Consider the following 19,254-nt stretch of genomic DNA (forward strand, 5'->3'; position numbering starts at 1 on the left):
CAGAGCAATATATGCTGAATACAGTATCTGGCTCTGGTGCCTATTGCCTTGATAAATCAGGTAGTGAGATGAGGTAAGATGGGAAAGGGGGGCAGTAAGAAGTAACTAAGACGTGAAGGGGATGGGAGGTAGCTGGAAGAGCAGTGGACATTAAATTATCAGCTACTCAAAATAAAGCAAGGAGTAGATCCCAATATCAGGAGGGGGTATATGGAATAGAAGTAGTAGGAGGCAGTTGTTTTGATGGGCACAGGCCACGACAGGAGCAGGTGTCCACCTTGTAGGGTGCTGCTAACCATGTAAACGCCTGTATGTGTCCACGATGAGTACTGGGCTATCACTCAGCCGCCCTCATGAAAGAGACAGCAAGTGTTCCGTTGACACATATAAGAGGGGCAGGTTTCTGTGGCATGCAGTGGCCTGAAAAGTCTCATAATAATGTCCACAGGCTCCTCAGGACAGGTCTGGCTGGAGAAGGTGGACTATGGCAAGGAGAACAGGTTGAACCTCTGGCTATGACACCCTAGTCCCTATATATAGTGGTCCCTATGGGGTCTGGTCAAAATGTGTGCACTATCTAGGGAAAAGGGACACAAGCGGCTGGCTGGCCTAGTGGTGTTGTGAGGGAAGGCACGCAGGCAGGCACTCATGAGTTGGAGAGGTGAAAGGGTGAGGGAAGGAGGACAGGTGGAGGGTAGGAGGAGGGAGGTCTGTGACCCTGCCACCTCCCTCAGACAGTCATTATGGCACTAACAGCTGTTCACACATTCCCCTGTCCCAAACCTCACCAAACAGCGTGTCTCAAGAACGCTAGTCTTCATCACTGGAGTTTATTTTTGTGCCTCATGAAAAATACTTTCCATGGAACAGGGAACAGGATATGGCAGACGGTCCAACAGGCTTATATTTAGATTTGATGGGAGCTGTCGCTGCCAGGCTTAATAGCTGTCAAGGCTCTGCACAAACAAGTCAGCAAAGCCTGCACTTTCTCCCTCTGTGACTATGGTTGCAAAGGGTATATTACTGGAAACTTTAGAAGTTTACCAGTAAACTATCCGAATTTTGGTATCTTTCAAGGATTTTATGTAATCTATCAAAAAGACATCTAGTGTCCCTTTTGGGAACTTCAGATTATCACAGGTGTCTAATTATCTCTAGCCCTGTGTGGCCTTAACACATGTAAAATGTATGACAAATCAATCAAATATAAAATAGAATGACAAAGCATTAAAACATTATCCTAAATATAAACCATTAACTTAGTGAACACCATTGGTGTTTAACATGAGGGTTTAAGCATAATATCCATTATATATCTTTTTTTACACATTTATTTCACTATGTCAATATGTACTTGTGGTCAATGTTTGTGTCAAACTGGTGGCAGTTGAAGAAAAGTCAATAGTTGGAAAAGTTGCAGAGTTAATTGAAAATAATGCCATTGTTGATTTTTTCATTAATTAGGCTATTTTCTCTTGAACTACATGGTCTATCTATTAGAAAATCATGGATAATATGGACACAGATATAATAAATAAATACTATATATATATATATATATATATATATATATATATGAATACTCTTATTCAAGTATAAACGACCAAAGTTACGATAGATTGCCATAGATTTTCTTTTAATTACCAAAATTACTAAAGATCCTGGTAACTTTGGTAAATTACTGGTAGCTTTGCAACCCTATCCATGACCGAACCACATCGGACATGACCAGTCAAGTGTTACTGTTGACCAATGACCACCATCATGATTTCATTTAAGCAATAGTGTCCACCAAATAATCAATTTTTTTGTTGAGGATGGTCAATTGAGTAATGAGGAACATTTAAGACTATTTAATTAGACATTTATAAAATACATGACAACATAATACCACACATTCCTTCAAAGGCAGAACTGTGACTGCAAAAGAATCCCTGGCATCACAGCAATAGTTGTGGGGGATATAGGCAGCCACCAATTCTGTTGGTTGCCTTTTAATCTTTGTTAATTTCAGCGCATGCCCCAACTCCACCCTTCTATCTACATTGATTAAGGCATTTAATGTCAACTGCATGAGTCTGTCTGGGACTGGGCCCCGATTCTGCAGCAGCTGCCACCCAAAGCCTTTCTCTATCCCCCCAACCCCAAAATGGCAGCCTAGCGGTCAGAGTGTTGGGCCAGTAGTGTTGGGCTGGTTCAAATCCCCTGAGCCGACAAGGTGAAAAAAACCTGATGATGTGCCCTTGAGCAAGGCACTTAGCCCTAATTGCTCCTGTAAGTCGCTCTGGATAAGAGTGTCTGCTAAATGACTAAAATGTCAAGTCCAGCCACCACCCAAATCCCCCCAGCCTTTACAGAACGACCAGGATAAGCACATACAGTGCATTCAGAAAGAATTCTGACCCCTTGACTTTTTCCACATTTTGTTACATTACAGCCTTATTCTAAAATTGATCAAATTATTTTTTTCCTTATCAATCTACACACAATACCCCATAATGACAAAGCAAAAACAGGTTTTTAGAAATGTTGCTAATATATTAAAAATACCTTAGCTCAGTTGGTAGAGCATGGTGCTTGCAACGCCAGGGTTGTGGGTTCGTTTCCCACCGGGGGCCAGTATGAAGAAAATGTATGCACTCACTAACTGTAAGTCGCTCTGGATAAGAGCGTCTGCTAAATGACTAAAAATAAAAAATAAGTATTCAGACACTTTGCTATGAGACTCGAAATTGAGCTCAGGTGCATCCTGTTTCCATTGATCATCCTTGAGATGTTCCTACAACTTGATTGGAGTCCACCTGTGGTAAATTAAATTGATTGGACATTATTTGGAAAGGCACACACCTGTCTATATAAGGACACACAGTTGACAGTGCAAGTCAGAGGAAAAACCAAGCCATGAGATCGAAGGAATTGCCTGTAGAGCTCCGAAATATGATTGTGACGAGGCACAGATCTAGGGAAGGGTACCAAAAAATGTCTGCAGCATTGAAGGTCCCCAAGAACATAGTGGCCTCCATCATTCTTAAATGGAAGAAGTTTGGAACAACCAAGACTCTTCCTAGAGCTGGCCACCCGACCTAACTGAGCAATCGGGGGAGAAGGACCTTGGTCAGGGAGGTGACCAAGAACCTGATGGCCACTCTGACATAGGTCCAGAGTTCCTCTGTGGAGATGGGAGAACCTTCCAGAAAGACAACTGCTTCTGCAGCACTCCATCAATCAGGCCTTTATGGTAGTGTGGCCAGACGGAAGCCACTGCTCAGTTAATGGCACATGACAGCCTGCTTGGAGTTTACCAAAAGGCACCTAAAGGACTCTCAGACCATGAGAAACAAGATTCTCTGGTCTGATGAAACCAAGATTTAACTATTTGGCCTGAATGCCAAGCGTCACGTCTGGAGGAAACCTGGCACCATCCCTACGGCGAATCATGGTGGTGGCAGCATCCTGCGGTGGGGATGTTTTTCAGCAGCAGGGACTGTAAGACTAATCAGGATCGAGGGAAATATGAACGGAGCAAAGTACAGAAAGATCCTTGACGAAAACCTGCTCCAGAGCGCTCAGGCCCTCAGACTGGGGTGAAGGTTCACCTTCCAACAGGACAACGACCCTAAGCACACAGCCAAGACAACGCAGGAGTGGCTTCGGGACCAGTCTCTGAATGTCCTTGAGTGGCCCAGCCAGAGCCCGGACATGAACCCGATCGAACATCTCTGGAGAGACCTGAAAATAGCTGTGCAGCGACACTCCCCATTCAACCTGACAGAGCTTGAGAGGATCTGCAGAGAAGAATGGGAGAAACTCGCCAAATACAGGTGTGCCAAGCTTGTAGCGTCATACCCAAGAAGACTTGAGGCTGTAATCACTGCCGAAAGGTGCTTCAACAAAGTACTGAGTAAAGGGTCTGAATACTTATGTAAATGTGATATTTCCTATTCATTTTTGTGTGTGAAAATGTCTAAAAACCTGTTTTTGCTTTGTCGTTATGGGAATTTTGTGTAGATTGATGAGGGAAAAAACCAAATGTAATCAATTTTAGAATAAGGCTGTAACGTAACAAAATGTGGAAAAAGTCAAGGGGTTTGAATACCTTCCGAATGCACTGTACATACACCCCCCACAACTACCACACTTCACTGGCTCCTTGGTGAAATGATTCAGAAGCCGGAGGCACAGAGGGAGAGGTCAAGTTGGCCGAAAAGGGCCTTCTCTGTCCTTGTTAGGCATACCACAAAGGTATTAAACACTTCAGCAGTAGGGTCGATGGGAAAACAATAGCCCTGAAGCGCGTGCCAACCCACCAGTGTCATGGTTGTTTTTCAACTCCCGTGCAGGGGCCAAAACAAGGCTGTTGTGTGTATGGATTGGATGTCAAAGCGGGAAAACAACCAGTAAATACTGGTAACAAATACAGTGAGCTCCAAACGTATTGGGACAGTGAATTTTGTCGTTTTGGCTCTGTACTCCAGCACTTTGAATTTGAAATGATACAATGACTATGGAGGTTAAAGTGTCAGCTTTAGAAATCACAGCACTTTATGTACTTAGTTCCCCCATTTTAGGGGACCAAAAGTATTGGGAAATATTCACTTATATGCAATGTTCCCTCAAATTGTCTGGGGCACTGAGCAAATTTTTGGTCTTGTGGGCGAAAACTTAAACGTTGTGAGAATTCTGTGCAACGTCCGGCGCGTTCACAGTGAACACCGTGGCTGTACCCTTACAGTTTTAAGCAGTAGCCAATAGGCTATTGTGGCTATTTGAGCATAATGTAGGCCTACCAACAAAATCAATGGAGCAAATCCTATAACATTTTCACATGGAAATAGCTTTTGATTTCTATGATATAGCCTATATGTGGTGTTCAATGCAGGCCTACATTGCATGAGACTCTTAAAAATGTTTTTACATTATGAAGGGCTTGACATTAATGATTTTTTACATGGTCTACAACACCATGGGCCAAATAGGTGACTGTAAATTGCATTGTGTTGTACGATGCAAGAAACCACTTTACAAAAGAAAATGAATTACTATTAGCATACAGAGAATTCAACAATGTAGGCCACCCCTCTGCATATTGGCTTATTTGCATATTCAAGCCTGTCTCAAAATACAACACTGCCCCTTTAATTAAGACATGCGCTTTTTACCTGACTGGCTTTTCAAAGACAGCTTGAAATGTAGCCTACATGTTTTGTGCTCTTGTTGTATGCAGTAATCCCCATTGCTGACCTATACTTATCTATAACTGGGCTAATAACTCGCTAACAAGCAAAGAATAATCAACAAATGTGCACACGTACGGCTCTGAGCTCTGAACTGATCTGAAAAGCGCATTCACTCGCAAGTGACTGAAAGACCACTCGTGGGCTACCCCTGCCAATAGAATTCTACTCCGTTGCACTCTGGATCTGCCTACAACAAAATCACAGACTTAAATCTTGCAAAGTTAGTTATGTTTTGGTTCGTTGCATTGAAAAGGGCCGATATAATGTTGATTCGATCACAGAAAAAAAACTTTGATCTATATAGTGCAAACTCAATGAAGTTCAATCTCTTGCGTCTCTGTGCGGACTGGTATTTCTTCTGCGATGCAGTCCTGGAGGTGTACGGTAGCTCACGCGCACAGCTTATTGGGAAAATTGCTTATACAGTGGGGAGAACAAGTATTTGCAGGTTTTCCTACTTACAAAGCATGTAGAGGTCTGTAATTTTTTATCATAGGTACACTTCAACTGTGAGAGACGGAATCTAAAACAAAAATCCAGAAAATCACATTGTATGATTTTTAAGTAATGAATTTGCATTTTATTGCATGACATAAGTATTTGATCACCTACCAACCAGTAACAATTCCGGCTCTCACAGACCTGTTAGTTTTTCTTTAAGAAGCCCTCCTGTTCTCCACTCATTACCTGTATTAACTGCACCTGTTTGAACTCGTTACCTGTATAAAAGACACCTGTCCACACACAAACAGACTCCAACCTCTCCACAATGGCCAAGACCAGAGAGCTGTGTAAGGACATCAGGGATAAAATTGTAGACCTGCACATGGCTGGGATGGGCTACAGGACAATAGGCAAGCAGCTTGGTGAGAAGGCAACAACTGTTGACGCAATTATTAGAAAATGGAAGAAGTTCAAGATGACGATCAATCACCCTCGGTCTGGGGCTCCATGCAAGATCTCACCTCGTGGGGCATCAATGATCATGAGGAAGGTGAGGGATCAGCCCAGAACTACACGGCAGGACCTGGTCAATGACCTGAAGAGAGCTGGGACCACAGTCTCAAAGAAAACCATTAGTAACACACTACGCCGTCATGGATTAAAATCCTGCAGCGCACGCAAGGTCCCCCTGCTCAAGCCAGCGCATGTCCAGGCCCGTCTGAAGTTTGCCAATGACCATCTGGATGATCCAGAGGAGGAATGGGAGAAGGTAATGTGGTCTGATGAGACAAAAATAGAGCTTTTTGGTCTAAACTCCACTCGCCGTGTTTGGAGGAAGAAGAAGGATGAGTACAACCCCAAGAACACCATCCCAACCGTGAAGCATGGAGGTGGAAACATCATTCTTTGGGGATGCTTTTCTGCAAAGGGGACAGGACGACTGCACCGTATTGAGGGGAGGATGGATGGGGCCATGTATCGCGAGATCTTGGCCAACAACCTCCTTCCCTCAGTAAGAGCATTGAAGATGGGTCGTGGCTGGGTCTTCCAGCATAACAACGACACGAAACACACAGCCAGGGCAACTAAGGAGTGGCTCCGTAAGAAGCATCTCAAGGTCCTGGAGTGGCCTAGCCAGTCTCCAGACCTGAACCCAATAGAAAATCTTTGGAGGGAGCTGAAAGTCCGTATTGCCCAGCGACAGCCCCGAAACCTGAAGGATCTGGAGAAGGTCTGTATGGAGGAGTGGGCCAAAATCCCTGCTGCAGTGTGTGCAAACCTGGTCAAGTCCTACAGGAAACGTATGATCTCTGTAATTGCAAACAAAGGTTTCTGTACCAAATATTACGTTCTGCTTTTCTGATGTATCAAATACTTATGTCATGCAATAAAATGCAAATTCATTACTTAAAAATCATACAATGTGATTTTTTTGGATTTTTGTTTTAGATTCCGTCTCTCACAGTTGAAGTGTACCTATGATAAAAATTACAGACCTCTACATGCTTTGTAAGTAGGAAAACCTGCAAAATCGGCAGTGTATCAAATACTTAGTTCTCCCCACTGTATGTATGTTAAAGTAGTCAAAAGTTTAGTCCCATACTGGTCCCATACTCCTAGCACGCAATGATTACATCAAGATTGTGGCTATAGAAAATTGTTGGATGCATTTGCTGTTTGTTTTGGTTGTGTTTCAGATCATTTTGTGCCCAATGGTAAATAATGTATTGTGTAATTTTGGAGTCACTTTTATTGTAAATAAAAATAGAATTTGTTTCTAAACACTTCTACAGTAATGTGGATGCTACCATAATTACGGATAATCCTGAATGAATCGTGAATAATGTGAGAAAGTTAGACGCACAAATATTATACCCCCCAAGACATGCTAACCGCTCACCATTACAATAACAGAGGTGGTTAGCATTTTTCTTTCTCACATTATTCACGATTCATTCAGGATTATCCGTAATCATGGTAACATCCACATTCATGTAGAAGTGTTTAGAAACATATTCTATTCTTATTTACAATAAAAGTGACTCCAAAATGACACAATACATTATTTACCATTCATTTAAAAAATTGGGCATAAAATAATCTGAAACAACCAAAACAAACAGCAAATGCATCCAACAAGTTTGTAATCACAAGCTTGATGTAATCATTGCGTGCTAGGAATATGGGACCAACCTAAACTTTTGACTACTTTAATATACGTAAGTGAATTTGTCCCAATACTTTTGGTCCCCTAAAATAGGGAGCCCATACAAAAAGTGCTGTAATTTCTAAACGATTCACCTGATATGGATGGAAATACCCACAAATTGTCTCCCGAGTGGCGCAGTGGTCTAAGGCACTGCATCGCAGTGCTAGCTGTGCCATTAGAGATCCTGGTTCGAATCCAGGCTCTGTCGTAGCCGGCTGCGACCGGGAGACCCATGGGGCGGCGCACAATTGGCTCAGCGTCGTCCAGGGTAGGGGAGGGAATGACCGGCAGGGATGTAGCTCAGTTGGTAGAGCATGGCGTTTGCAACGCCAGGGTTGTGGGTTCGATTCCCATGGGGGGCCAGTATAAAAAATGATGTATGCACTCACTAACTGTAAGTCGCTCTGGATAAGAGCGTCTGCTAAATGACTAAAATGTAAATTGAAGCTGACAGTCATCACTTTAACCTCAGCCATTGTATAGTTTCAAATCCAAAGTGCAGAGCCAAAACTGTGTCACTGTCCCAATACTTTTGGAGCTCAATATGTGCAGTGTGCTGTGGGTGTGTCACTGTCTCAAGCCTGTCTAATCATGTAGACTATTTCCCCCTGCCGTGGTGCATGTGGCTGTCTGTTTGTGTGGATTAGGGATTAGTGGGTTTAATTACCCATACACTCGTGGGAATTGTCCTATATGGATAGGGCTAAACTGAAAAGTTTCTTACAGAAGAAATATGAAAAGCATATGCATACCCACGGTATCAATTGAAAGGGAACAGTTTGGAGATAATGGGGGAAATTATTATATCAAAAAGGTGAGGACACAACAGTTCACCTGACACAACTGAATCCAAACATTACACTGTTGATTTTATGTGCATGTTACATTTACTGTACTTTTTGCCGCATTTGTTGATACCAAAATCTGAAAAATCTGAATACATTCAGTAAAATTATGAGAATATTCATGGAAATGTCAATGCACTTTTATGACTCAAAGAAGAGTCTTCAACTATAAGTTGCTTTTTTTTGGTTCTCCTAGCTGTGCCATTGATGAACTTGAGCAAGCACACTTGTAGTTGGTTTGGTTGCATCCCCGCCATCAAATAATTCATTGTTTATGAAATCCCAAAACGGTCCATTATAAAATCGCAATCTGGGTCAGGTGGGCTTCATTTGAAAGCTTGTCTATTGCCAACATGACTAGCTAAGCTATAAAATCTGATATTACAATGTTAGGCTTTCACAATGCAATTCAGGGAAACTAATTTTGGTGCGCATAGAAAGGAGTCACGAGTGCATTCAGGTGCATGTGCCGCAGCAAATTTTCTTCACAATAAACAAACATAGGCTCATTCTGTTCAGAACAACCCAGGGTTTGACGCCATGTCATCTTGTAACTGTACATCAAACATAGTGATCATAAACGTTGACAATGTATATGACATGAGTTTTATCATATGGAAATGTAAAGTGCACATTTGGACTAAAGGGTGTTTGGCTTGCTTGTATGACATCAAAGCAGTATTTATTATAATCCTCAACGTCTCATCTTAAAAAAAAACAATAGTCCTCTTAATTTAAAGCATTCCCTTCACTCTGACAACAAGAAATTAGCAAAAGTTGCCCAATTAGCAGGAGGGATGGAGCAACTTCTTGTTGCGCAAGGTGTTGAAGTTCAGAACTGCTGTCAGTCAAAACCCATCCAGTGCTGTGAAGCGCAGAGCCAGAGGTCTGCCGTCATGTCTAATGAAGCATGTTACTGTACAGCCACTCAGGGCTCCAAATTAAGGGGGTTCCGTCGTTCTGGGGACAATAAAAAAATATGTCTGGGACGGTTCAAAACAGACGCTGGGACAGTTGGGGGATGATAGGCCAGAAAAATATAAAATGCATACAACAGTGGTTCCATACTAACATTTTTTAACACAAAGACGAGAATGTTGAAACAGATCACAACATTTAGCTTAAAAGTTGATAAACTACGAATAATTGACATTACAAGTGCAGCAATGTGTTCACTCGTCTCTGCCATATGCGCGAATGTTCCAAAATGCTATTACGGGAGGACACCATTCTCGAACGCACACCTGATCCGAGCATTTTTTATAATGCGACAGAGATGGATATACAGCCTAATGGTAAAAACTTAGAAAGAGGGAATATCTGAAGATGCAACAATAGGATTGTGCCTTACTGCCTTTGGACAGTAGAAGAAGAAATGCTGGTTTAAAATGGCATATCAGGAAATCTTCGCTTTTTTTCTATGGTGGGATTTTGGGTGTAGGCTATTAAAAGCAAGGTAAGATAGGCTATGTAAAACGTCCAGGTTTCAAACAATGATATGGCTGGCTAGGCATCGCATATGTAATTATTTAGGTTACGGAAATGTATAATATTACAATATCATTCCAATGTTGGGCAAATAGGCCTACTAGAATGCACATTTTACTCTCTCCTAGCCTGTCTGCAGCCCGCCGGTCCGGAGCTGAGGTTTCGTGTGCCGGGAGTTGCTGTGGAATTTACATTGTCTGAAGGCTACGACTAGATACTATGGTATTTTAGAGAATATGGTTGCATCTCCCTGACCTAAACCGAATGCATACTGTAAAATGTGCAAAGTATTTCTGCCTCACGCTGCAACACATCCTGGCTGGATGCTGTGCGTGCGCACGTGAAGAGCTGAGTGTCATTCATTTTTAGAAGTGCAGGCATAAGAGTTTATTTTGTCATTCATTTTTAGAATTGCAGGCATAAGAGTTTATTTAATTTACAGGCTGCTGTGATATTTTGGTTAAAAGACTTTGAAAATGAAATGAAATTAAACAATATACCACATTACTTCTTACTAGTAATACATTTATTGTTTTAGAAACATTACAAAGCATACTCATCTGTTTTTTTGTGTTTTGTTGGTGTAATTTTAGCAAAAAATATATATTTGGGCTGGTAAAAAATCTGAATGGCTAGTAGATTTTTAAATTTACCTGCCACAGTGGCTGGTGTACCAAAGAGCACATTTTAGGTCCTGGCCGTTAGCAAGTGGTGGCGCTCAAAAAGGTCAAGGCGACCATTCTTCAGTGACTGAAGAGGGAGGGCGAAGCAGAGTAAGTGAAGGCTGTGGAACACACACACGCACGTTCATTATTGTATATTGTTGTGTTATGTTGTTTAAATGGGGCAGCTGGAGGTGCAATGGAATGTCTCTAACTTAAGTTTATTCAGTAACCATTTCACAATAACATTGTTCTCTCTTAGATATATTGTATACATGTGGTTAGCATGTTCAATTAATACATTATAATTATTAATAATGTAATGGATGTTTGTTTTCATTAAGATGCAAAAAAGGTTTTTGTAATATAGACTGTATTTATCTGTTTCAGAAATATATCAATTACTTTAAAACACACTGCAAATGACCTAGACCCATGCTGACATATCAAAACATAAATAAATATACAGTTGAAGTCTGATGTTTACATACACCTTAGCCAAATACATTTAAACTAAATTTTTCACAATTCCTGACATTTAATCCTAGTAACAACTCCCTGTTTTAGGTCAGTTAGGATCACCACTTTATTTTAAGAATGTGAAATGTCAGAATAATTGTAGCGAGAATGATTTATTTAAGCTTTTATTTCTTTCATCACATTCCCAGTGGGTCAGAAGTTTACATACAGTCAATTAGTATTTAGTAGCATTGCCTTTAAATTGTTTAACTTGGGTCAAACGTTTCAGGTAGCCTTCCACAATAAGTTGGGTGAATTTTGGCCCATTTCTCCTGACAGAGCTGGTGTAACTGAGTCAGGTTTTGTAGGCCTCCTTGCTCACACATGCTTTCTCAGTTCTGCCCACAAATCTTCTATAGGATTGAGGTCAGGGCTTTGTGATGGCCACTCCAATACCTTGACTTTGTTGTTCTTAAGCCATTTTGCCACAACTTTGGAAGTATGCTTGGGGTCATTGTCCATTTGGAAGACCCATTTGCGACCAAGCTTTAACTTCCTGACTGATGTCTTGAGATGTTGCTTCAATATATCCACATCATTTTCCTTCCTCATGATACCATCTATTTTGTGAAGTGCACCAGTCCCTCCTGCAGCAAAGCACCTCCACAGCATGATGCTGCCACCCCCGTGCTTCACGGTTGGGATGGTGTTCCTAGGCTTTGCAAGCCCCCCCCCGCTTTTCCTCCAAACATAACGATGGTCATTATGGCCAAACAGTTCTATTTTTGTTTCATCAGACCAGAGGACATTTCTCCAAAAAGTACGATCTTTGTCCCCATGTGCAGTTGCAAACCGTAGTCTGGCTTTTTTATGGCGGTTTTGGACCAGTGGCTTCTTCCTTGCTGAGCGGCCTTTCAGGTTATGTCGATATAGGACTCGTTTTACTGTGGATATAGATACTTTTGTACCTGTTTCCTCCAGCATCTTCACAAGGTCCTTTGCTGTTGTTCTGGGATTGATTTGCACTTTTCGCACCAAAGTACGTTAATCTCTAGTAGGAGACAGAACTCGTCTCCTTCCTGAGCGGTATGACGGCTGCGTGGTCCCATGGTGTTTATACTTGCCTCCTATTGTTTGTACAGATGAACGTGGTACCTTCAGGCGTTTGGAAATTGCTCCCAAGGATTAACCAGACAGGTCTTGGCTGATTTCTTTAGATTTTCCCATGATGTCAAGCAAAGAGGCACTGAGTTTGAAGGTAGGCCTTGAAATACATCCACAGGTACACCTCCAATTGACTCAAATTATGTCAATTAGCCTATCAGAAGCTTCTAAAGTCATTACATTTTCTGGAATTTTCCAAGCTGTTTAAAGGCACAGTCAACTTAGTGTATGTAAACTTCTGACCCACTGGAATTGTGATACAGTGAATTATAAGTGAAATAATCTGTCTGTAAACAATTGTTGGAAAAATTACTTGTGTCATGCACAAAGTAGATGTCCTAACCGACTTGCCAAAACTATAGTTTGTTAACAAGAAATTTGTGGAGTGGTTGAAAAACAAGTTTTAATGACTCCAACCTAAGTGTATGTAAACTTCCAACTTCAACTGTATATATTTAAATTTTGGGATGGTTCAAGTTCAGTTTGGGACAGTTGAAATTGCATTTCGGGACGGTACAGTGAGGAAAAAAAGTTAGTTGTGAGCCCTGCAGCCACTGCCTTCCAATTTATGCGTTTATCAGCGCCCAAATGTGCCATTTTCAACCAGTATACGGGCACGAGTGTAAAGGGTTAAATACAGGGCAAGTGGGCCAGGAAGCGCCACCCAAACCCACTGGAGGAGGCTAGAGGCAGAGCTGCAAAGCTTTACAGGAAGCTACACCACCAACAAACTAAGTAAATAAGTTCCCAAGGAAAAGCGGAACATCATCTAGAGGCCTATGCTCTAAATTGGTGGCTGACTGGGATCTTTATCTTGAATATATTTAGTTTACGTTGCACTAGAGAATCTTTACAGCCTCTTGTACCTCTTGAAACAATCCAGGAATACCATAACAGTCACTCTTAAATCCCTATCGTTCTTTATGCTCGGATAATGGCTGTGTTAAACAGTATGTTCAGAATGTGGAGGAGCGTGGCCATAAAAACAGACAGAAAAAACTGTGGAAAGGAACGACAGACTCGCCCCTCTAAAATTGTTCTCCATTAATACGATTTAAGCAGCCTGTCATTCCAGACCAGTCTGACATTCAGCTGCTGTATGGTCGCCCTGTGGCAGAGCTCTCAATAGCCCTGTTCGCACTCCGCTGAGATCAAAGTGGGTGCAGGTGCAATGGAACTAAACAGATAGAGGAGGAGATGAGATCAACAGAAAGACTTAAAGGAAAGAGGATTTTCTTTCATGTCTAGACCTCAGAACTTTTGAAGGGAGACACTCATCCGTTTAGTAGAGTGGAGATCAGCACAGCTTACATGGCAGACGCTGCTACCCTGGTCCTGGGAAAAGTCTGTAGTCTGAACTAGCACCATTTTGCTCAGTACATTGAATGAGAAAAAAAGTGATCATGATCTAATACACTATTTTGCTCAGTGTCTTGAAACTTGGGGTCAGGAGCCCATGTAGAGTCACCTGATTGAAAATTAGTTCGCGATCAGGGTGGGAAATGAACACACGTCACCCGCCAAATGCAGGTAGATTTTGGCATTGTCAGGTAAGAATGTCTATTTCACCAAATCCAAAGCCCAAATGTAGAAGTTGGTCGAAGTGGCCTGAAAGGCTAGTTGGCTAGTTACATTGTTTAGTTGTTTTTCAATATTAGTTGGGTTTGCTGCAAATGTCTGCTGCTAGCGAAGAGATGTCTGACCGAGACAGAGACGGAGTGCCCCGTTACCATGGTAACGGCCCGCCCCTTGAAGGGGCAGTGGAACATTTGTCTCCCCTAAAACCTTATATTTATGAACTTAGTAATTTCTTATCATTAAAACACTCAAATAATTTAATTGTGATCCTAAATGTCAAATTATGTACTCCTTGTAAAAAATGTCGTGAACATTTCCCACCCTGATTGCTATCACTAGCCGGCTACCACCCGGTTACTCAACCCTGCACCTTAGAGGCTGTTGCCCTATGTACATAGAAATGGAATCACTGGTCACTTTAATAATGTTTACATACTGCTTTACTCATTTCATAAGTATATACTGTATTCTATTGTACTGTATTTTAGTCAATTGCTCGTCCTAATATTGATCTATTTCTTAATTCCATTCTTTTACTTTTAGATGTGTGTGTATTTTTGTGAATTGTTAGATACTACTGCACTGTTGGAGCTAGGAACACAAGCATTTCGCTACACCCGCAATAACATCTGCTAAATATGTGACCAATAAAATTTGATTTGATCTGTAATAATAAATAAGCCGTATCGCTCAGCATTTTGTGGCAGGGCAGGCACTTTGTTGATCCTTGAAGTTCAGTTGACTTGCGATTCCAGTTATGCAATACTCATGTGGGAGCTGAGCTGACCCAATAACATTATACTGTAAGAGATCTTTATGGCTTCACCCAGATACAAGAACATAGCTATGGAGGAGCAGGCAGCTTGGTTGGAATGTGACATACATTTGGGCGCTATATATTCCCCCACACAACGCAAATATTCAGCCTGATGTCCACAGACAAACATGAGGTGGGTGTATGTTAACATTACAGCCAGGGAGATTGGGAGATGACATTAGTACATGGAGGGATCTGTGTACAGATTAAAGCTGGGACGATAAACCGAAAATTAAGACACCGACATTGCCTTCCTCTTACCGAAGCATTTTATGTATATCAGTAATTTGTTGATTGTAACAAACACAACGTTCCTGTAGATTGTTCTAAAACCATTATTTGGTCAACAGTAATAGCCTATGTATTTTGTTGATTCCTGCTATGAAATTTAAAAATCGGCCTGTCCCTGTTTGCTATCGGCTTGCTGTGTGAGCGAGCTACTCTCACTCCCACTCCCCACTGTGTACATGGAGGAGGAACAGATGCATTCTGAGAAGCACAAGCATATGACTGTTGCTCAAAATGCAATTGCAGGAACATTTGTTTTCAATGTAACTGTTGTTCTAGTTACAGAGAGGAGAGTCACAGCTTTCTGTGAGTATATTATTTATTTCTCACCTCAAGAGTTCATGGCACCATTTCACAACCGGAGTAGGCTTTAGTATGGTTTTGATACATTTACTGATAGATTAATCAATTAGGCTACATGGCTAAATAGCAACATCATCATATTTAGAGTGAGTGTTTTGAGTTCCACTTCCTCAGGTAGTGAATAATATAGCGTATATGCCAATATGAACAAATGTCAGCAAATTCTCTGAAGAGCATCAAAGGAAACTGATAATTTTGGATCCTATTTTGACAGGTTGCACGTCAAAATATCAAATCATGCATTCCCTGGATATATTAGATGAAATACCTTACTTTTTGAATAATTTGCTCCCATGTCAGTTGTTTTTACTTGGCACTGAAAAAATGTTTTATAGTGCCTTGCCGCTAATGTAAAGTAACTGTTGATAAAGATGATTTTTTTTCTCCGTTGTATTTATTGTTATCAAGCTAAATAGTTACATTCATCAGGATATATAGCCCAGCTGTAAAACAGATTAATCATTGTTTAACAGCACCTTTCAATTCTCATTGAATTTATTGCCCAATTCTCTGCTTGATATATTTTCGTATACACAGAGCCGCAAACCAAATTTCCCCATCATAAAGTAATTCATTATCTTATCTTACCTTGAAGAGGGAGTGACCTGGGTGTTACTGTGTTGGGGGGATTCCGATGCGGAGGGGGGGCCTTCCTCGCCCTCGCCGTCCTGGGGCAGCTCCTCACACGCCTCTAATTTCTCATCGTCCAGGAGCTCAGTGATCTGCAGGGGAGAGAGAAGGGTCGGGGACATTTTAGAAGGGGGGCACTCCACTCCAACAGCTGCCATTTCATAGAAGTAGGCTAGGAGTTTTAAGTATCGTCATACATGACACCTCTGACAGGACACACTGACTGAGCATTACCACTACAAACTGTGCCACCCAGACAACAACATGTAATACAGTGGTAGGGCTGACCCCAATTAGTCGACTGGTCGATTGTTTGGTCGATAGGCTGTTGGTCGACCAAGATTTTTTTAGTCGAGCAGTAGCAAATGAATAAATACAATATATATAGAAATATATATCTTCCCAGTCAAAAGTTTGGACACACCTACTCATTCAAGGGTTTTTATTTTTACTACTCTCTACATTGTAGAATAATAGTGAAGACATCAAAACTATGAAATAACACATATGGAATCAAAAAATTTTGTAACCAAAAAAAAGTGTTCAAACAAATCAAAATATATTTTATATACTTTAGATTCTTCAAAGTAGCCACCCTTTGCCTTGATGGCAGCTTTGCACACTTGGCATTTTCTCAACCAGCTTCATGAGGAATGCATTTCCAACAGTCTTGAAGGAGCTCCCACATATGCTGAGCACTTGTTGGCTGCTTTTCCTTCACTCTGCGGTCCAACTCATCCCAAACCATCTCAATTGGGTTGATTGTGGAGGCCAGGTCATCTGATGCAGCACTCCATCACTCTCCATCTTGGTCAAATAGCCCTTACACAGCCTGGAGGTGTGTTGGGTTATTGTCCTGTTGAAAAACAAATGATAGTCCCACTAAGCCCAAACCAGATGGGATGGCGTATTGCTGCAGAATGCTGTGGTAGCCATGCTTGTTAAGTGTGCCTTGAATTGTAAATAAATCACAGACAGTGTCACCAGCAAAGCAGCCCACACCATCACACCACCTCCTCCATGCTTCATCGTGGGAACCACACATGCGGAGATCATCCGTTCACCTACTCTGCGTCTCACAAAGACACAGTGGTTGGAACCAGAAATCTCAAATTTGAACTCATCAGACCATAGCTCGTGTTTCTTGGCCCAAGCAAGTCTCTTCTTCTTATTGGTGTCCTTTAGTAGTGGTTTATTTGCAGCAATTCGACCATGAAGGCCTGAATCACGCAGTCTCCTCTGAACAGTTGATGTTGAGATGTTTTACTTGAACTCTGTTTAGCATTTATTTGGGCTGCAATCTGAGGTGCAGTTAACTCTAATGAACATATCCTCTGCAGCAGAGGTAACTCTGGGTCTTCCTTTCCTGTGGCGGTCCTCATAAGAGCCAGTTTCATCATAGTGCTTGATGTTTTTTGCGACTGCACTTGAAGAAACTTTAAATGTTCTTGAAATTTTCCAAATTGACTTACCTTCATGTCTTAAAGTAATGATGGACTGTCGTTTCCCTTTGCTTATTTGAGCTGTTTCTGCCATAATATGGACTTCGTCTTTTAGCAAATAGGGCTATCTTCTGTGGTCCTCTGTAGCTCAGCTGGTAGAGCATGGCGCTTGTAACGCCAGGGTAGTGGGTTCTATCCCCGGGACCACCCATACACAAAAATGTATGCACGCATGACTAAGTCGCTTTGGATAAAAGCGTCTGCTGAATGGCATATTATCATCATATTATTATTATTATTATTATTATTATTATTATTATTATTATAATACCATCCCTACCTTGTCACAACAACTGATTGGCTCAAACACATTAAGAAGGAAAGATATTCCACAAATTAACAAGGCACACCTGTTAATTGAAATGCATTCCAGGTGACTACATCATGAAGCTGTCATCAGTGTGCAAAGCTGTCATCAAGGCAAAGGGAGGCTACTTTGAAGAATCTCAAAAATAAAATATATTTTGATTTGTTTAACACAGCTGATTTTTTATGGAATATCTACATTAGGCGTACAGAGGCCCATTATCAGCAACCATCAGTCCTGTGTTCCAATGGCACGTTGTGTTCACTAATCCAAGATTATCATTTTAAAAAGGCTAACTGATCATTAGAATCACTCCCACTCCTCTTTCTATTCTGTGAAGGGAGTAGTACACAGCGTTGTACGAGATCTTCAGATTTTACTGTCTATATTTGGAAAAATCCACATTTAAACATTTCGACCAATCGACAGCCCTATACAGTCGAGGTCAAAAGTTTTGAGAATGACACAAATACTAATTTTCACAAAGTCTGCTGCCTCAGTTTTGATGATGGCAATTTGCATATACTCCAGAATGTCATGAAGAGTGATCAGATGAATTGCATTTAAATTGCAAAGTCCCTGTTTGCCATGAAAATGAACTTAATCCCCAAAAAACATTTCCACTGCATTTCAGCCCTGCCACAAAAGGACCAGCTGCCATCATGTCAGTGATTCTCTCGTTAACACAGGTGAGTGTTGACGAGGACAAGGCTGGATATCACTCTGTCATGCTGATTGAGTTAGAATAACAGACTGGAAGCTTTAAAAGGAGGGTGGTGCTTGAAATCGTTGTTCTTCCTCTGTTAACTATGGTTACCTGCAAGGAAACACGTGCAGTCATCATTGCTTTGCACAAAAAGGGCTTCACAGGCAAGGATATTGCTGTTAGTAAGATTGCACCTCAATCAACCATTTATCGGATCATCAAGAACTTCAAGGAGAGAGGTTCAATTGTTGTGAAGAAGGCGTCAGGGCGCCCAAGAAAGTCCAGCAAGCGCCAGGACCTTCTCCTAAAGTTGATTCAGTTGCGGGATCGGGGCACCACCAGTGCAGAGCTTGCTCAGGAATGGCAGCAGGCAGGTGTGAGTGCATCTGCACGCACAGTGAGGCGAAGACTTTTGGAGGATGGCCTGGTGTCAAGAAGGGCAGCAAAGAAGCCACTTCTCTCCAGGAAAAACATCAGGGACAGACTGATATTCTGCAAAAGGTACAGGGATTGGACTGCTGAGGACTGGGGTAAAGTCATTTTCTCTGATGAATC

At 41.6% G+C, this 19,254-nt stretch overlaps 1 protein-coding gene across 2 annotated transcripts in view; it reads right to left on the reverse strand.

Annotated features, from left to right (window-relative positions):
* LOC311107953 (protein FAM13B-like) overlaps positions 1–19,254 on the reverse strand; it is a 72,161-nt gene that overhangs the window by 19,457 nt on the left and 33,450 nt on the right. For both annotated transcript variants that reach the window (XM_084150580.1, XM_084150579.1), the window contains exon 7: positions 16,143–16,276. In XM_084150580.1, coding sequence (XP_084006706.1) covers positions 16,143–16,276 — 134 coding nt within the window. The remainder of the gene's footprint in view (positions 1–16,142; positions 16,277–19,254) is intronic.

Source organism: Coregonus lavaretus (assembly GCF_964263955.1).
Source record: "Coregonus lavaretus genome assembly, chromosome: 32".
In the NCBI taxonomy this organism is placed as follows: domain Eukaryota; kingdom Metazoa; phylum Chordata; class Actinopteri; order Salmoniformes; family Salmonidae; genus Coregonus; species Coregonus lavaretus.